This window comes from Centrocercus urophasianus, unplaced genomic scaffold, assembly GCF_019232065.1.
Source record: "Centrocercus urophasianus isolate 14NV4802_14NV808 unplaced genomic scaffold, USGS_Curo_1.0 seq_34, whole genome shotgun sequence".
Classification (NCBI taxonomy): domain Eukaryota; kingdom Metazoa; phylum Chordata; class Aves; order Galliformes; family Phasianidae; genus Centrocercus; species Centrocercus urophasianus.
The window spans coordinates 5,080,196-5,094,314 of NW_024884911.1; the positions used below are offsets into that span (position 1 = coordinate 5,080,196).

At 45.2% G+C, this 14,119-nt stretch overlaps 2 protein-coding genes across 2 annotated transcripts in view; one reads left to right on the forward strand and one right to left on the reverse strand.

The window, feature by feature from the left end:
- AK8 (adenylate kinase 8) overlaps positions 1 to 11,048 on the reverse strand; it is a 66,969-nt gene extending 55,921 nt beyond the window's left edge. Inside the window, exons 1-5 of the mRNA XM_042831064.1 lie at positions 8,581 to 11,048; positions 7,386 to 7,467; positions 5,615 to 5,699; positions 1,611 to 1,660; positions 866 to 979 (exon numbers count right to left, since the gene is read on the reverse strand). Coding sequence (XP_042686998.1) covers positions 866 to 979; positions 1,611 to 1,660; positions 5,615 to 5,696 — 246 coding nt within the window. The 5' untranslated portion in view covers positions 5,697 to 5,699; positions 7,386 to 7,467; positions 8,581 to 11,048. The remainder of the gene's footprint in view (positions 1 to 865; positions 980 to 1,610; positions 1,661 to 5,614; positions 5,700 to 7,385; positions 7,468 to 8,580) is intronic.
- SPACA9 (sperm acrosome associated 9) lies at positions 7,564 to 11,110 on the forward strand. The gene is made up of 3 exons (XM_042830577.1): positions 7,564 to 7,707; positions 10,152 to 10,354; positions 10,738 to 11,110. Exons 1-3 carry the CDS (start codon positions 7,564 to 7,566, stop codon positions 11,108 to 11,110), a joined length of 720 nt encoding a protein of 239 aa, XP_042686511.1.
- Positions 11,111 to 14,119: the final 3,009 nt, after the last annotated feature.

Sequence of the window (14,119 nt, forward strand, 5' to 3'; positions counted from 1 at the left end):
TCTTAGTAAGTTCTGAATCTGTTGGCCAATTCAAATCAAATTTAGTAGGGATGTGGAATTCTTACAGACATAAAATTCTTTCAGTTTTTATGAAAACAAGCGATGAAGGAGAAAAGCAACTCAGAGCAGTGGACTTGCTAGAGATGGTCACAGAAAAACATGCTGCTTTCAATGGAAAACCTGGAATAGAGCAAACAGTGCACTCACAGCTGGACAAAGTGCACCTGGGGATGGAATGATCTCCTGAGTTACTGCTATTGCCTCAGTTTGAAAGCTTCTACAGCTTTCAACAACTGACTGAATTGTCATTCAAATTTTGAGTTGATGCACTGAGTTATTCGTGTCATGCTACAGAGAAATCAAATGTGCACGACTAAGTAGCTCTGTCAGATCAAAAAAGAGTTCTCTGTGTACATATTTTGTACTGAAGGAAGCCTCAGAGATTAATGCTAACTTTATGGAGATTACCAAATATGCTGAAACCAGAAGGTGCTTTGTTTGATGATATAATGAAACACTCTTTAAATGGTACCAAGCATTCCTGGGCTTCTCTCAGTTCTGTCAAGTCATCTCCAAGGTTGATGTTTTCAAGATCTCCATTATTCTACATTTTCTTCCTCCCTCACCCCTAATTCTATGCCCTGCCATATTCTTATACTTGTAGATATCTTCTTATCAAGCAGAGGCTACCCTTCCTCTCTGAAGGACCCTGCACCTACGTAAACATAAATTGATGCATAAACCTCCATAGATACAAGAATACTTACTCTGATCTGCTCAACTTATAGCAGTGGAAATCATGGAAATGCCACATAATTCTCCTTCTGTGCCATGAGAGCTACCATTATTATATCCTCTTACACACCTGCTTTCTTTCTTTATATGCCTTTGCTTCCTTTGTCAGAGCTAATGTTTCCTTGGAAAGCAAAGTCTCCTGAGAGATACGTATGGCTTCCAAATGTTTACAAAGCCGTATTGCCTGAGGAAAGATAAAAAAAAGTACAGGATGAAATATCTGGAAAGAAAATGCAGCATTTTTTCAGCAGACTCGAGAAAGAAAGGGAGCTTTCCTCACCTTCAATTTAAACAAGCAGACTATGTGTGTAACTTTAAACAGTATCATACAAAGACGTTCAAGAATCTAAAGCTTTGAATAAGGCCTTTTTCATCTACCTTACTATAACATGGATTTTAAAGAAGAAAGCATTCTTCCTAGCATGCACACAGCACCATCATCTGTGAAGTTTCTGTGCTCAGCTCTCTCTGTGGTTCAAACACAGCTTCGACATTTTCAGTGTGGACAAGAGAGGCAGCTGGCCATGCCAACAAAGCAACCAGCAATGTGGGAACACCACAAACTCCTCCCAGGTTCACTGAAAAGACACACAGAGTTCTGTACTACAGCACTACCACCACCACTACCCTGCAGGTTCTCACAGAGCTCACGTGAATGCTCCCATTTAACTTACAGGTTATGGTAGATAAGCCTATGAATGCCACCCTTCAACGTGCCTTGTGCTCTTCTATAACTGATCTTCACAAGTGCTGTGCTAAGTAAAAAGCAAGAAGGTATGTGGAGAGTGTCAGAGCCCTGAAGAGAGCACACTTACCATTGTAGTTTTACCAGAAGCAGGTGGACCGAGTATGAAAATCCTTGGAGCTAAGAAATGAGAACATGCAAATGTTAAGATGTGGAACAGAAGGATCCAAAGTTGTTTCCTTGTTATTGCACAGCCTAACCATAAGCACATAGAAACAATTATTTCAATAGGAAATCTGCCTGAATGTAAAGCTCAGGACTGGGCTAAGGAGAAAGAAGGGGGAACACTCAGCCAGTGCCACCTCGGTCTGTCTTTAACCTCCAAGGCTAATTAGACTGATATCCAACTAAACACATCACTTAAGCATATTTCTATCTATTCCAACGGATAAATAGTTTATGGGGTGAACCAGAGCATAAACAGGAACATTTTCTTATCTCAGTTTGACTTCTATTCCCAAAAGATTGATTCAGAGCATATTTTGCAATGAAAAAAAGAAGATAGTTTGTGTTTGCAGGACAAGACTACTTAAAAGTGACTAATGCTGTAATCACAGGGCTGTTGACATTGGATGGGATCTTCGGAGATCATCTAATCTCTTCTCATTTTCCTAATGAAGTACGGTAGCAAAACCACCAAACTTTGGCAGAGCTTTTGGCTCCCATCACAAAAAAAGGAGACTCTGCATTTTAGTTGCAACTCAACAGCCGTGTCAGGGTCGAAAGAAGATTTAGATGTTGCAAAACTAAGCACTTTTTCCTCTGCGCTTTGACAGCTGCCTTCATGTTCTCAGGTCAGTGTTGAAAGGCCTTTTTTTTTTTCCCCTCTCTGTAAGTTGTATTTCTCTGCTGTGTGTCCCCCACACAAGATGGGGAGAATTCTCAATCCTGCCACTGATAGCTGTAATGTGAACAGAGCAGGGGCAAGGCAAAAAGAAAAGGGGGAAAATGGAGCAACTCTCAGGAAAGTTTTTGGGACTTTTTGCACAACCACATTTTGGGCTGCAATCCCTGGAGCTGACATTTTCTGTTAATGCCTTTGATGTTTTCTCAGGAAAATTATAACAAAAAAAGGATCATCTAGAGAAAGGGCTGACAAGGGCTTAGCAGCAGTAACACAGGGCAGCACAGAGGAGGGATCTGCTCACCCCCAAACCTCTTCAGTTCTTGGTAACCGAGGGAAATGCAGCGTGTGATGACAGCAGACATGGAAGGATGTGAAATGTATTTTTATGAGGCCTTCCACGCACTTACCAGTTATTGGGCAGGTGCAATTTTTAAACATACATGAAACCCAAATTACAGATTCATCTTTACAAAGTTCTCTGAGGCGGAAGGTTTAAGAAAAACTCCCCCTTATTGGTTCTTGCAAGTGCAACAGAACTAGTACACAATGTAGAAAAATACTTTAAAAGGGTACATCAGCTGTTTTTATCACCTAATTTCTTTCAAATGTAATGTGATTAAATCCTAGGGCTTTTTTTTTTTTTTTTTAATCTAACACCTTGAAACTCCAGCCCGATACTTAGGAATTATTTATAAACAGCGTCATAAAAGAGTGCTCGGGTGCCAACACTAATCAACTTCTTCAAACCACTTCAAAGAAAATCAAAAAACCTTTCCATCCACAGATCCTTTTGAGGTTTAACTAGGAGCGTGATTTAAAATTCACAAGAAAACCCTTAGGTATTGAAGCTTTAATACACAGCTTTCTTGGACAAACGTTTGATAAAAAACGAAACATACCATTATATACACCATATCATGCTTTAATATTGCCCAGGGCTACTGTAAATGCTCACTTTGTACTAAATCTGGTTTTCTCTCTGCTTAGTGACTCGCAGCAGATGGGGCAGCGTAATTCACTGATTTACTCATTTGCACACTTGTAAGGCTCTTCTAAAGCATTCTCCCCAAACATCCGACACGAGGGCACAAGCAGGACATGGCTGGATGTCATATTTAACCCCCTCCCATCAGCAGACAGTCGGTGCTTAATGCTGCAGGTCCGGACCTCCATCCCTAAACAAAGTGAGAAAAACCTGGAAAAGGACTTTTCCTGCAGCAACAAATCGCATTTCATCCTGTGTTCAGTCCCGATGTTACAGGATTTACTCTTCCAAGCACTATTAACTTTTAACATCCAAGGATGCTCTTAGCAATAAGCAAAATGAATTCTGGAATAATGAAATACGGCTGGACTCTCTGCATTCCATTTAGGTCCAAAAGAGTCTACAATTAATATTAATGCAATAAAATCTGCTTGATTTATAAGGGAAATTCCACGCCAAAGAGGAACAGCACGCAGTATGTGAAGAACATTCTTACAGAACTGTGTTAAATTCCTTCAGAGGAATTGTAAAGCAAAAGCTCACAGAAATGCTGCTTGGATCCTGAAAGCTCTCTTTGTTAACAAAAACCAAGATGCAACACACAAAATGCACATCTCTGTATATTAAAGAATTCTCAATCTTCGTATCATTCGTTAGGGCTTCCAGAAGGATCACAGGAAAGAAGAACATCACAGAACTGGAAGCACAAACCCATTGGTGTGCGTCTGACCTCGGAGCTTTCGGAGGCAGTTGTGAGCTATAATCATCATTAGACTTGTTTATATTTTTAAGAGTACTTTAGATCTGATTATTAATTAAAAAGGGTTGCTAACTTCACACCTGGGATAGACGCAATACTCCTTTTCCACACGTCTCTGTTTGAAATTTTCTCTAGGGCTAAAGCTGTCTAGCAAGGCAGGATCATGAAAATTCATTGCTTTACTGATGGCTCTAATAAGGGTTTTTTTTCTTCTAAATAGTCAGCACCTTCTGCCGTGATCAAAAAGGTAAAATCAACCTTGTTACAGATTTCTGTTACGTTACTTTCCATATAATTTATCTCTAAAACAACATTTAGTCTCTAATTCTAATTGGAGCGCCTTCCCCTTCTTAATAGCTCACTCCAGACCAAAAGCAGACAGCATTTTTCCTCTGACAAACAACTGCTGTAGTTCTATCTTTAGCCTCCAAGAACTGAAGCCACAAAATGGCAGCCCGCCTAAATGCGCTCAAATAATTCTGTGGGGCTCAGCAACAAATGCTCGAGTAATGCAGAGAAATCTCATCAGCATTCTATCGAGCTGCAATTCCTCTGCAAATTGCCCACGGGCCAATAAAACAGATTGATTACTGGTGCTGCCCACATCAGGAAGGGTCAGGCATAATTTGCAGGGCTGGACATTTCTTTCTGGTTTTGATCCTGAGCGGGGTTTCAATCAACATCCATCTGATCCCTACCACGATGTATGAAGATCTCAGAGCACCTCCAGTGATAATGACTTCATTGATGCTGCAGCAGAACTTTCGTAATGGTTTACTCTGGTTTTAAAGAAACATCAAAGCAACGTGACGCCAGCTATTCCTGACAGCTCACGCAGAACAAAAATTAGAGTTCCGTTGTGCATATCCAAATAGAATCTGCCTAAGGGTGAACAGTTTGTAAATCAAATAATTTGATTGAGTGTACATGCTTTTATTGTGCAGAGCACAGCCTTCCCATTCAATTTACCAGGTTTTGTTATCCACACAAGTAGGCACACTCACTGTTCCTTCATCTGAGATGCCACTGAGCGGCGGAACTCATTAACAACAGCTAGTAACTAACTAATCAAAAACCAGAGAATCTGCCAGCCCAGGTAGAATGGGAAACCAAATTTACACCTGACAAAAGGAGTAATTAGTGAGCTTAAAGACAACAGGAAATATCAGATGGGGGACGGAACGCATTAATAATTGATACAATAGAACTCTTTGTTATTCCCTGAGAGGGTTTCATTGTTATAACTGTTATAAGTGTGTTTTTTATTAGATTACCCACTAAAAAAAAAAAACAAAAAAACAGATGATGATGAAATTAAAAGCACCTTACTTATAACCACTGCATAATGCTCAATCCTTTTTATTCCTACCAGGGAACGGTCTGAAACCTTTCATCCACCCTTTGCCAACCAAAATGCCATTTCTGAGCAGCTCGTTGCAAGTAAGGCCTTGCACTGTCTCTAGTCTCTCAATTTTCACTTACCATCATCATTGTGCTGCTCTAAATGCTCTATCATAAACTGAATGGGGTCCTCCGGCTTATGAATTAACAGCTCTTCAAGCATGTTCTGAAAAACAACAGCACAAAGTCAGAGGAAAATTAAAGTCACCACAGGAGCAATGTTACAACAAGGTGGTGATGAGGATCTTAGTCACTCATTTTCTTAGGTCCCCTTCAACAGACAAAGCAGGGAATATAGACCCTATTTTAGAGGCTGAAAAAGCGAAACAAGGTTTTACAATAAATAAAGAAATGAATTAAATGAAAACCCCACAGCAATTTGCTTTTGCTTATTTATGATACATACGGAGACCTGAGGGGTTTTGCCCCAGTGTTGCAGTGGCTGAGCCAGCACTGACATCAACCCACACGGACAGCACCAAACCAGCCTCCTTCGTGCCTTTTTGGGGCAAGTTAAACCTGTGTCACATCCCCACAAGTGCCCAGTGAGCCTAGAGGGCAGTGGAATAGATGGGGCCCACAGGAAATACACACAACTGCCCCAAACCAAGCAATCAAAACCACAAAAGCAGCACATTTTGCTGCTTCAATCTTGCTGCCCTCTGTCCTGCCATAAAACTAGCAGGGGAAAAAAAGGTTTAAAGCCCTTTTCTGAACTCTGATTTTGGATCCTGTTCTCTTATTGCAGAATGGAGGCTGTGGAGGAGCTGAGCTGAAGCCCCTCCAGCAGCACAGATCTCTACTGACTGCGGCTCTGTGGGCAAACACCACTCCATCCGTTTTCTCATCAGGAACTTCAGCACAGCTGGGAGTTCTGTAATTACAAGGAAACCTCAAACAGTGCTGAGTGAACGACCGTCTCCTTTCCCACCCAGCAGCAAACAGCACAGCACAAAGCTCGGCTTCTCGTAAGTTCAGCCCACGACCATCGCTTTGCAGCGTTTGTTCGAGCTGCGAGCCCTGACTGAACAGAGCAAACCGAGCTTTATAGAGCTTGTTCAGGCCGGCAGCGATGGACCCTCGCCGTTCCGCGCCCACACCCTCACGTGCCTCCCCTCCATTTCATTCACTTCTGCACATCGGGGTTCAGTTTGACGCTGGCACTCCAGCTATATGTGCCCACTCCTGCGACGCCGGAGGCTGTGAGGAAAGCCGGGCCCCCCCGGCCCCTCCCCGCCCCCGTTCACCTGCAGGAGCCGGAAGAGCCCCTGTCGCTCCGCGTAGTCGCCCACCGACGGCGGCCACGACCGGGCGGGGGCGTCCATGGCCGCCCTTAGCAACCGTCCGCGGCGCTGCGTTGCTATGGGGTGACGTCACTGCAATGCGACGCAGCGACACGTGCCCCGAAACGTAAGGAGGCGCTGCAGTGTGACGTCATCGAACGGCGACGGTTGCTACGGAGACGGCGGCGGCGGTTGCTAGGGACCCGGCTCGGGGTGCGTGCTGAGCCCGGCCCAGGCCCCACTGCCCCGCGCGGCCCCACAAGCCGGTACGGAGTTGCAGGGGGAGGCCCGGCCCTGTTCTCTGCGGCGGTGAAGGGGTGAGGGGGGCGTTGGAGCCACCTGCGGTGCCGGGCAGAGGCCCTCCATTTGCCCCGCTCTCCCCCTCAGGCAATGGTTCCACGCGGGCAAAAAAACGACAGCTCTCCCTGCGGCCATTTCCCAGCGCCGTGACTGATGCAGTGCTGCGTTATGTTTACAGCAGCCCTGCTCGGGTTTATGGCAGCTGATTGTCAGCGGCCCCCCGGGCTCTCTGCCTCTTTTCCAGCATCGTTACCGCTGCCATGACTTACTGCCTGGGGCCCGGGGACCACCGTGCTTTGACGTCGTATATCTTCTTTTTTATCCTTCTGGTGGTGGAGTTGCTTTCCAACTCTGCTGAAACATAGAGTTACACACGTAGAATCATGACATTTCTAAAAAGGAGCTGCTTTTCTCTCCTTTTCTCCCAGATTCCAACAGTGGGAAAGGATGAATGAGGTAAGGGATACCCTAAAAGTCATAGAAGACAACTACAAGCTCTTCCTGCAGCAGCAGTTCACGTTTATTGGAGCTCTGCAGCACACCAGAGAGAATGCACACGACATGATCAGACCCGTGGCGAGCATCAGTCAGGTACAGAACGCTCAGCACAAAGGTTTCTGCTGATGGGAACCGGGCACAGCGATGCAAGAATGCACAGAAACTTGCTACTAATGTGTGCACAACTGTGAAGCAGTGGCAAAAGATTAAGCAGGGGAAAGGAACACCTCTGTTAGACTTTCCCACTGACAGAAAAGGAAGTACATTGCTCAGCATTGCTGTAGAATTTAGCTTAACGCTGTCATTTCACTGCTGAGGCATAGTCAGAAATACAGGGTACTACAAACAAACCCACCCTTCCTCCCCAGCCACACACGGAATCTGTAATCCTTAACTTGCAGTAACCAGCCTGCTTGCCTCTTCCCCTGGTATTGGTGCTACCGTACCTTTCTGTAGGGCTTATTAAAAATAATGGCTGTGTTACAGAGATAGTATGATGGATCGAGGGCTGAAAGTCCCAAGTGGGCTAAGGTGTTTTCTGGGCTGGTAAGTAAAATGTCATGGAATTTTGATAAGGGGATGTTTTAAGTAGTACAAACTTCAATCACTGGAAAACAAAGGGGGAAGAAAAATCCAAACAGAACTAGAATAGTGGATGTGAGAAAGCAGAACCCAGGCACAAAGAACAGAAGCATGCCAAAGCCAGATTGAAGGCCAAGCTCTTACTAGGATTAACAAACTAAAGAGGGCTGACTTTGTTCTAACATTGAAGGGTATTCTCACAGACATTAAGCTAATTTCTTTTTTTCCCCCCCAAAAAATAGACATTGAAGTTTTGTATAGCATTATGTTGTTTTTAAAAGCACAGGTATTGCAGAAGCACAGAGCAAGCTCGGACTCTGCTTCCTGGTGGGGTGGAAGACCTGCTTTTGGTAGCGATGAAACCTCCTAGCAACTACTTCATACCTGACAGTGACACTGACACAGTGATACAGGGACGTGGACTCAGCAGTGGCAAACCTTACTGCATGGGTAGCCCTAGGGATATCACCATGTCACCTTAGAGAAAGGAGAGAAAAAGGAAGAGATTGTTACTGGGGAGAGCAGGGAACATCGGTACAGCACGCGGTGGTGGGCTCTTGTGTGGGAACTGAAATGAAGAAATTTAACTGGGACAAAAACAGTCACACATTTAGTTTCACTGCCATTCTTCTGCCTTATCCCAATCTTGTTTTGAATTGTATATAGGAGGGCATAGGAATAAAACCAGCAAATACCTGTGCTGTCACTTGCTTCAATCAGAGACTCAAATAACCCAGCAAGTGCCTCCTCCGCCGAGCCTGGCTGTGCTCATGGCTTTAGTCCAGCTCTCCCTGAGCTCCCCAGGCTGCAGCTTAAGAGCCAGCAACTCCTGCTGCAGAACCTGGTGGTCACTGCAAGCTGTTGCTCACGTTGTCCTGGTCCCCTCCTGGTGCACTAACTCTCTTCTGTTGATATGGACAGAAAGAAGTCCTGTAATCCTGTTGATGAACACCCAGGCTAAAACACTATTCTCTTTAGGACTGTTTCTGCTCAGAGCAGCAATAAAAAAAAAATCCTGCCACTCACGTGGACAGAACACAGCATGAACACAGAGGAAGGAAAAATCCGTAGCGGAAATGGATCCTTAGGGGCCTTCTTTATTTCTCTTGCAAACCTGCTGAGAATTTGCCCTGGTGTACAGCATGGCTGTTCTGTATGCACAGAGCATGCTGGTGGTGGAGCAGTTCCTTCGTTCTTATGCTGTAGTCTTACAGAAAGCACTGAAGGTGTTACAGTCCAGCCTTGGCTGCCAACCCCCCCTCTGTGTTTTACATTCCTACCACTCAAGTCTGAAGCATCTGTAATGCTTTTGGAGCAGATACTGAATCTCTTGTCATAGTCTTTCACCACACAGTGCCATTTACTCTGAGAAACAAAACCATTCAAGGCAAATAGGGAATTGTCATTGCTATAACAGGTTAGTAAGGACAACTCAGGTTAAATGCTTTTAATTTTGCTGTCACAGCTAATAGTGCCAAATAAAGAACCATGAACAACGTGCACGCATGCAAGCACATCCATGCTTTACTCCAGAACACTCCCTGTTTGGCCACTACCCCCATCTCCCACCCCATTCTATGAAAGCAGTTGTGGCATTACAGAAGACAGTAAACTCCCCTGCTTACACCCAACCCAACTTTGCAGTGCTCATAGCAGAGCTGTTTTTGGCTGCAGTACTGCCATACTACTCTCCAAAGAGGGAAGGAAGGCTTGTTGCTGTGCTGACAAGCAGATCCATTACCCCAGCCCTCTTCAGCTGTGATGAATGATGAGCGAACAATCTCAGGCATGCCCTAGAAAGCTTACTGCTTGCCTCTGTATCATTTTCCATAGTGGCTCATTCCTTCAGTCACACCAGAAAGTATCTGCTGTTCACTGACTTAAGCAACTTTGCAGCATATCACAGTGTAATTTAACATGCATGACCCCATCTTTCCCCACGTTGCACTCTGCAGGTACAGTCCTACATGGACCACCACTGTAACAACTTAACGGACAGGCGTATCCTCACCATGTTCCTAAACATCTGTAATGACCTGAGCAATCTCTGCCACAAGCTGGAAACCATGCATCGTGGTAACAGCACAACCAATGAAATTTTGGAAAGATGCAAGCTGCTCCTTAACCACAGCAATGATCTGAGCACCATCAGAGCCAAGTACGTCTTTCCATCAGCTGAGTTCTGTGGAGGCAATTGTGGACACAGGAAGACTGTCACAAGAATGCATATTCCTACCTGACCTCCCTGCTGGTTTCTGTTATGACACCGTTCTGGCTCCTCCCTGCTATTCCTGCTCTGTGTGTAGTTAATTTCGTGGAGCAGATGTTTGTATTTGCTCTTGAACTCTTGCAGGCTGAGTCCAGCAGCCACAACGCCGCGTGTGGCACAGCTCCTTTCTCAAGTTCTATCAGCATCCTTTTGCTCTGGGGACTTTGCTGCCTACATCTCCACCTTTCCCCATGGGCTCAGGGTGGCACTGCTGGACTCACCAGGGCTGCATTGCCTGGACTACTCAACGAATGCTTCCTTCTGTCCCACAGATATCCTCACGATGTTGTGAATCACCTGAGCTGCGACGAAGCAAAGAATCACTTTGGAGGTGTGGTGAGCCTCATCCCCATCGTCCTAGATGGTGTGAAGGAGTGGCTGTCCCACATTGAGAAGCTGCCACGGCACATGGTGTGTAACGTGAGTGATACAAGTGCTGAGAAGAGGGCACCCCAGGATGCAGCATCTAGGGCAGCCATTTCCCCCCAAACACCTTCCGTCCATCCTGAAGCTCAGACCTCAGTTAGTAACAAAGATTGTGTACAAGTGCAGGGGAATAAGCGTGTCAGAAAGAAGCACATGACTGACAATCACTGTGGGAAACTTAAAGGCCCCTGGAAACCACCTGGCAGACATGCCTTTTAAAGGATTGAAGGTCGTGTATCTTCCACTTAACCGCCTTTAATCAGGTGGCTGATTAAAGATAGTGAAATGAACGCTGGAAATCCAAGATCTGAAGAGTTAGTCCTGGCAGATCTATCTTCCTCTTCCTTGCTGTTATTTCCACTCTCCTCCTGAAAGTCAGATCTCAACAGAAGCAGCTTTATCACTCGTGGTCCCTTTGACAAGTATTGTGGTGAGAGTAACAGTGAGGAGCAATCATATTCTAATCATACTGGGCTTATCCCTAAGATTTCCCCACCCCAGCTGATCCCATGGAAATCACCAGCTTTTTGGACCAAAGAATCAGTGTCGACACGACTGTAATGCCATTGGCTATAGGAAAGGTCAGCATGGTTTAACTGCACTGCCTGGGCTCTGCGGGGTCCTTGCAGATCCTCACATCATCACCAGTAACACCAACCAGAACATTTTCCTCATATCCACTTTGACTTCTTTGCTGTCAGCAGAGCTGGAAATATAAAGGATTCCTCCCCAGACCCAGGCAAAGCTAATGGGAGGTCCTTTTCATTAAGCATGATTAATGGGAATCTAAGGGAAGCAGAGATTGAGAAAGCGGTGGCCATTTTCAGATGGTTCCTTTCTTTACAAACTGCAAGTTATATATATAAAAAAAATGCCTCTCCCCCTTTTCAAGAAAAGAACCCAGCTCCCTTGATTTTCAAGGGCGTTATGACACCTCGTTCATTAAAACTGAAAGGCACTGGAAATGGTCTCACACTGCTTTTATAACAGCCCTTTGCAATTCCAGCACAATACCTTTTCCCCAGTTGCTGAGAGCAGCTTTCCTCCCAGCCCTCTTTGGGGGCTCAGCAGTTACAGAGCCCCCACTCCCTGCAGCCAACATGCATCTATGGTGGTGCTTTTATTCAAATGCAGTTAGCTACAAACTTAGGATCTCACTAACGCAATGTCTTCCCTGTATCTGACTGCTCTTTTCCCCTCCCACAGGCAAATTAGCTCCTGTTCTTTGCTTCCTGCTGGAAGACACTCCTGAATAAACAATTTCCCCTTGCATATTTGGCTCAGTTTGCTCCAGTTGTGGAAAGCTGTTGCCTTACGACCAGATTTTGGCAACAAGCAGCCAAAAAAGAAGGGAGAATTAACACAACACAGAGAAGGGAACATAGTAAGGAATGATGAAATAAGTAGTTCCAGGAGCACTGTGATTCCTCACACATACCCTCTTTCTTCTCCACTTTCCTTCCTCCCCTGCCTCCATGTGCTGCTCTCTAATACATCTGCCATCTGGAGAAGAAGCTGATTTTTATGAGGCATTGCACTCCAACTGAAACACGATGAACTCCAAAACCTTCCTGAGATGACACAGACTCCAGGGCACTAACGGGGCCACAGCAGCAAGATGTGCTTCATTAGGGAGCTGTGTTGCAGAGGCAGCTTTGGGGGTAGGAAATCAAAGCTGTCTGCAGCTGCCTCATTGTGTTTCGTGTTGCAAAGACAAGTGTCTGATAACAGTTGCTGGCCTGGAAAGTTTTCCAAACCCAGCACAGCTATGTTGACTACAGGGCAACAAGTGTTGGGACACCAGGGATACAATTCCCAGCTCTCTTTTCTGGCTGTCCCAGCACCAGCTGCCAAAACATTTCAGTTTGAATATGCAGGCTCTGATCAGACTGCAATTACCCTCCACTCTAGAGCTCCTTTCAGTTCCCACAGCACATGACAGCACAAACTGCACGTCAGAGCAGTGCCACCAGAGCTGCTGCCTCTCCAGCCCCACTGTTAGCACTCGTGCTTGACAGAGGTCTGACACACACAAGAAACACAATTCACAGACCTTAGCAGTCGTCTCTAACCTGGCCTTATCCTTTCAATCAGTCTTAAGCAAAATCTGAAGACACAAGCAGGAAAACGAGCACATAAAACTGCAGCCTGGGGTTTGGTAATGACACGACCAGGATCTGTTGGAAAGACACAAAGTTAAACCTCACAAAAACAGAGAGACAAATTACTTAATTTCCATACAAGTTCTTCTCTTCCAGAGTGGATGGACACTTCAAAAGAGAAAAAGATACAGCAAGAATTGTTTTTCTCTCTTACAAATCAAGCTGTTTGAGGCATTTACATAAACAGGATGTAAATGCCAAGCACAGAAGTGCCATAAAGTTCTACTTCAGCCTCTGAGAGCATAAAATCTCAAGAGACTGCTGGCACTGAGCTGATGTACGCCGAGAAAATAAACGCCGCATTCCTTTCAGATGCTGGGGGCTGCAGGGCAGCACAGCTTAGGGCATCCCAGCACCCTTGGGGTAAGGCTCACCTCTGACTTCTGTGAGTGTGCAAGTTAAGTGTCCAGCCCTGCAGCCCCAAATGCTGATACGGGGCTCTGAGTGCCCAATGCTTCCCCCACAAAGCTCTCTCACCAGCTCTGTAACTTTCAAACTCCAGCCTATTGCACTGATAGCGAAGCAGTACAAGTAAATCAAGATCAACCAGCAAAAAATGCTTAAAAGACATGAAATAAAATTAGTGATTTCCTCCCCTGGTGCCTATTGCGTATTTATTGTTTGCAGCCAGGTTTACAAACTACCAAGCTATTACTTAGTAGCTTTTCTTTCTTCCTTCTTGCTGTACCTTGGGGCCACAGCTCTGTGGCTAACACCTGCCATTCTTACACTGGCACATTCAGCTTTCCAGCAGCACGCTTCTTAAGAGCTGTGCAAAAGGGATTCAAAACGAGCTTGGACGAACTTTCTGCTTTCTTATCCAATGCAGGAGGACCAAAAGCAGCTTTCCCCAACACCCAGTATCTAGAATAAGGCTTAGGGTTACACAACATCCTCCCATTCAGCCAGTGTGCTTTCACAGACAGCTGCACATTGACTCGTGCCTTCATGCACGCTGTTCAAATTCTGTCAAATGAACACCATACAAAAAGGGGCAGAACCTCTTACCTGCTCAATGCTGCTCTGCTCGCAGATCCTGGAGGTTGCTTCACTTGGTTTCTGCACG

Excerpts from the sequence above, each read along its gene's own strand:
- SPACA9 (XM_042830577.1), top strand. The coding sequence starts at position 7,564 with ATGAATGAGGTAAGGGATACCCTAAAAGTCATAGAAGACAACTACAAG. Across the intron at positions 7,708-10,151 it reads CCGTGGCGAGCATCAGTCAG|GTACAGTCCTACATGGACCA; the intron begins GTACAGAACGCT and ends TGCACTCTGCAG. Across the intron at positions 10,355-10,737 it reads CTGAGCACCATCAGAGCCAA|ATATCCTCACGATGTTGTGA; the intron begins GTACGTCTTTCC and ends TCTGTCCCACAG.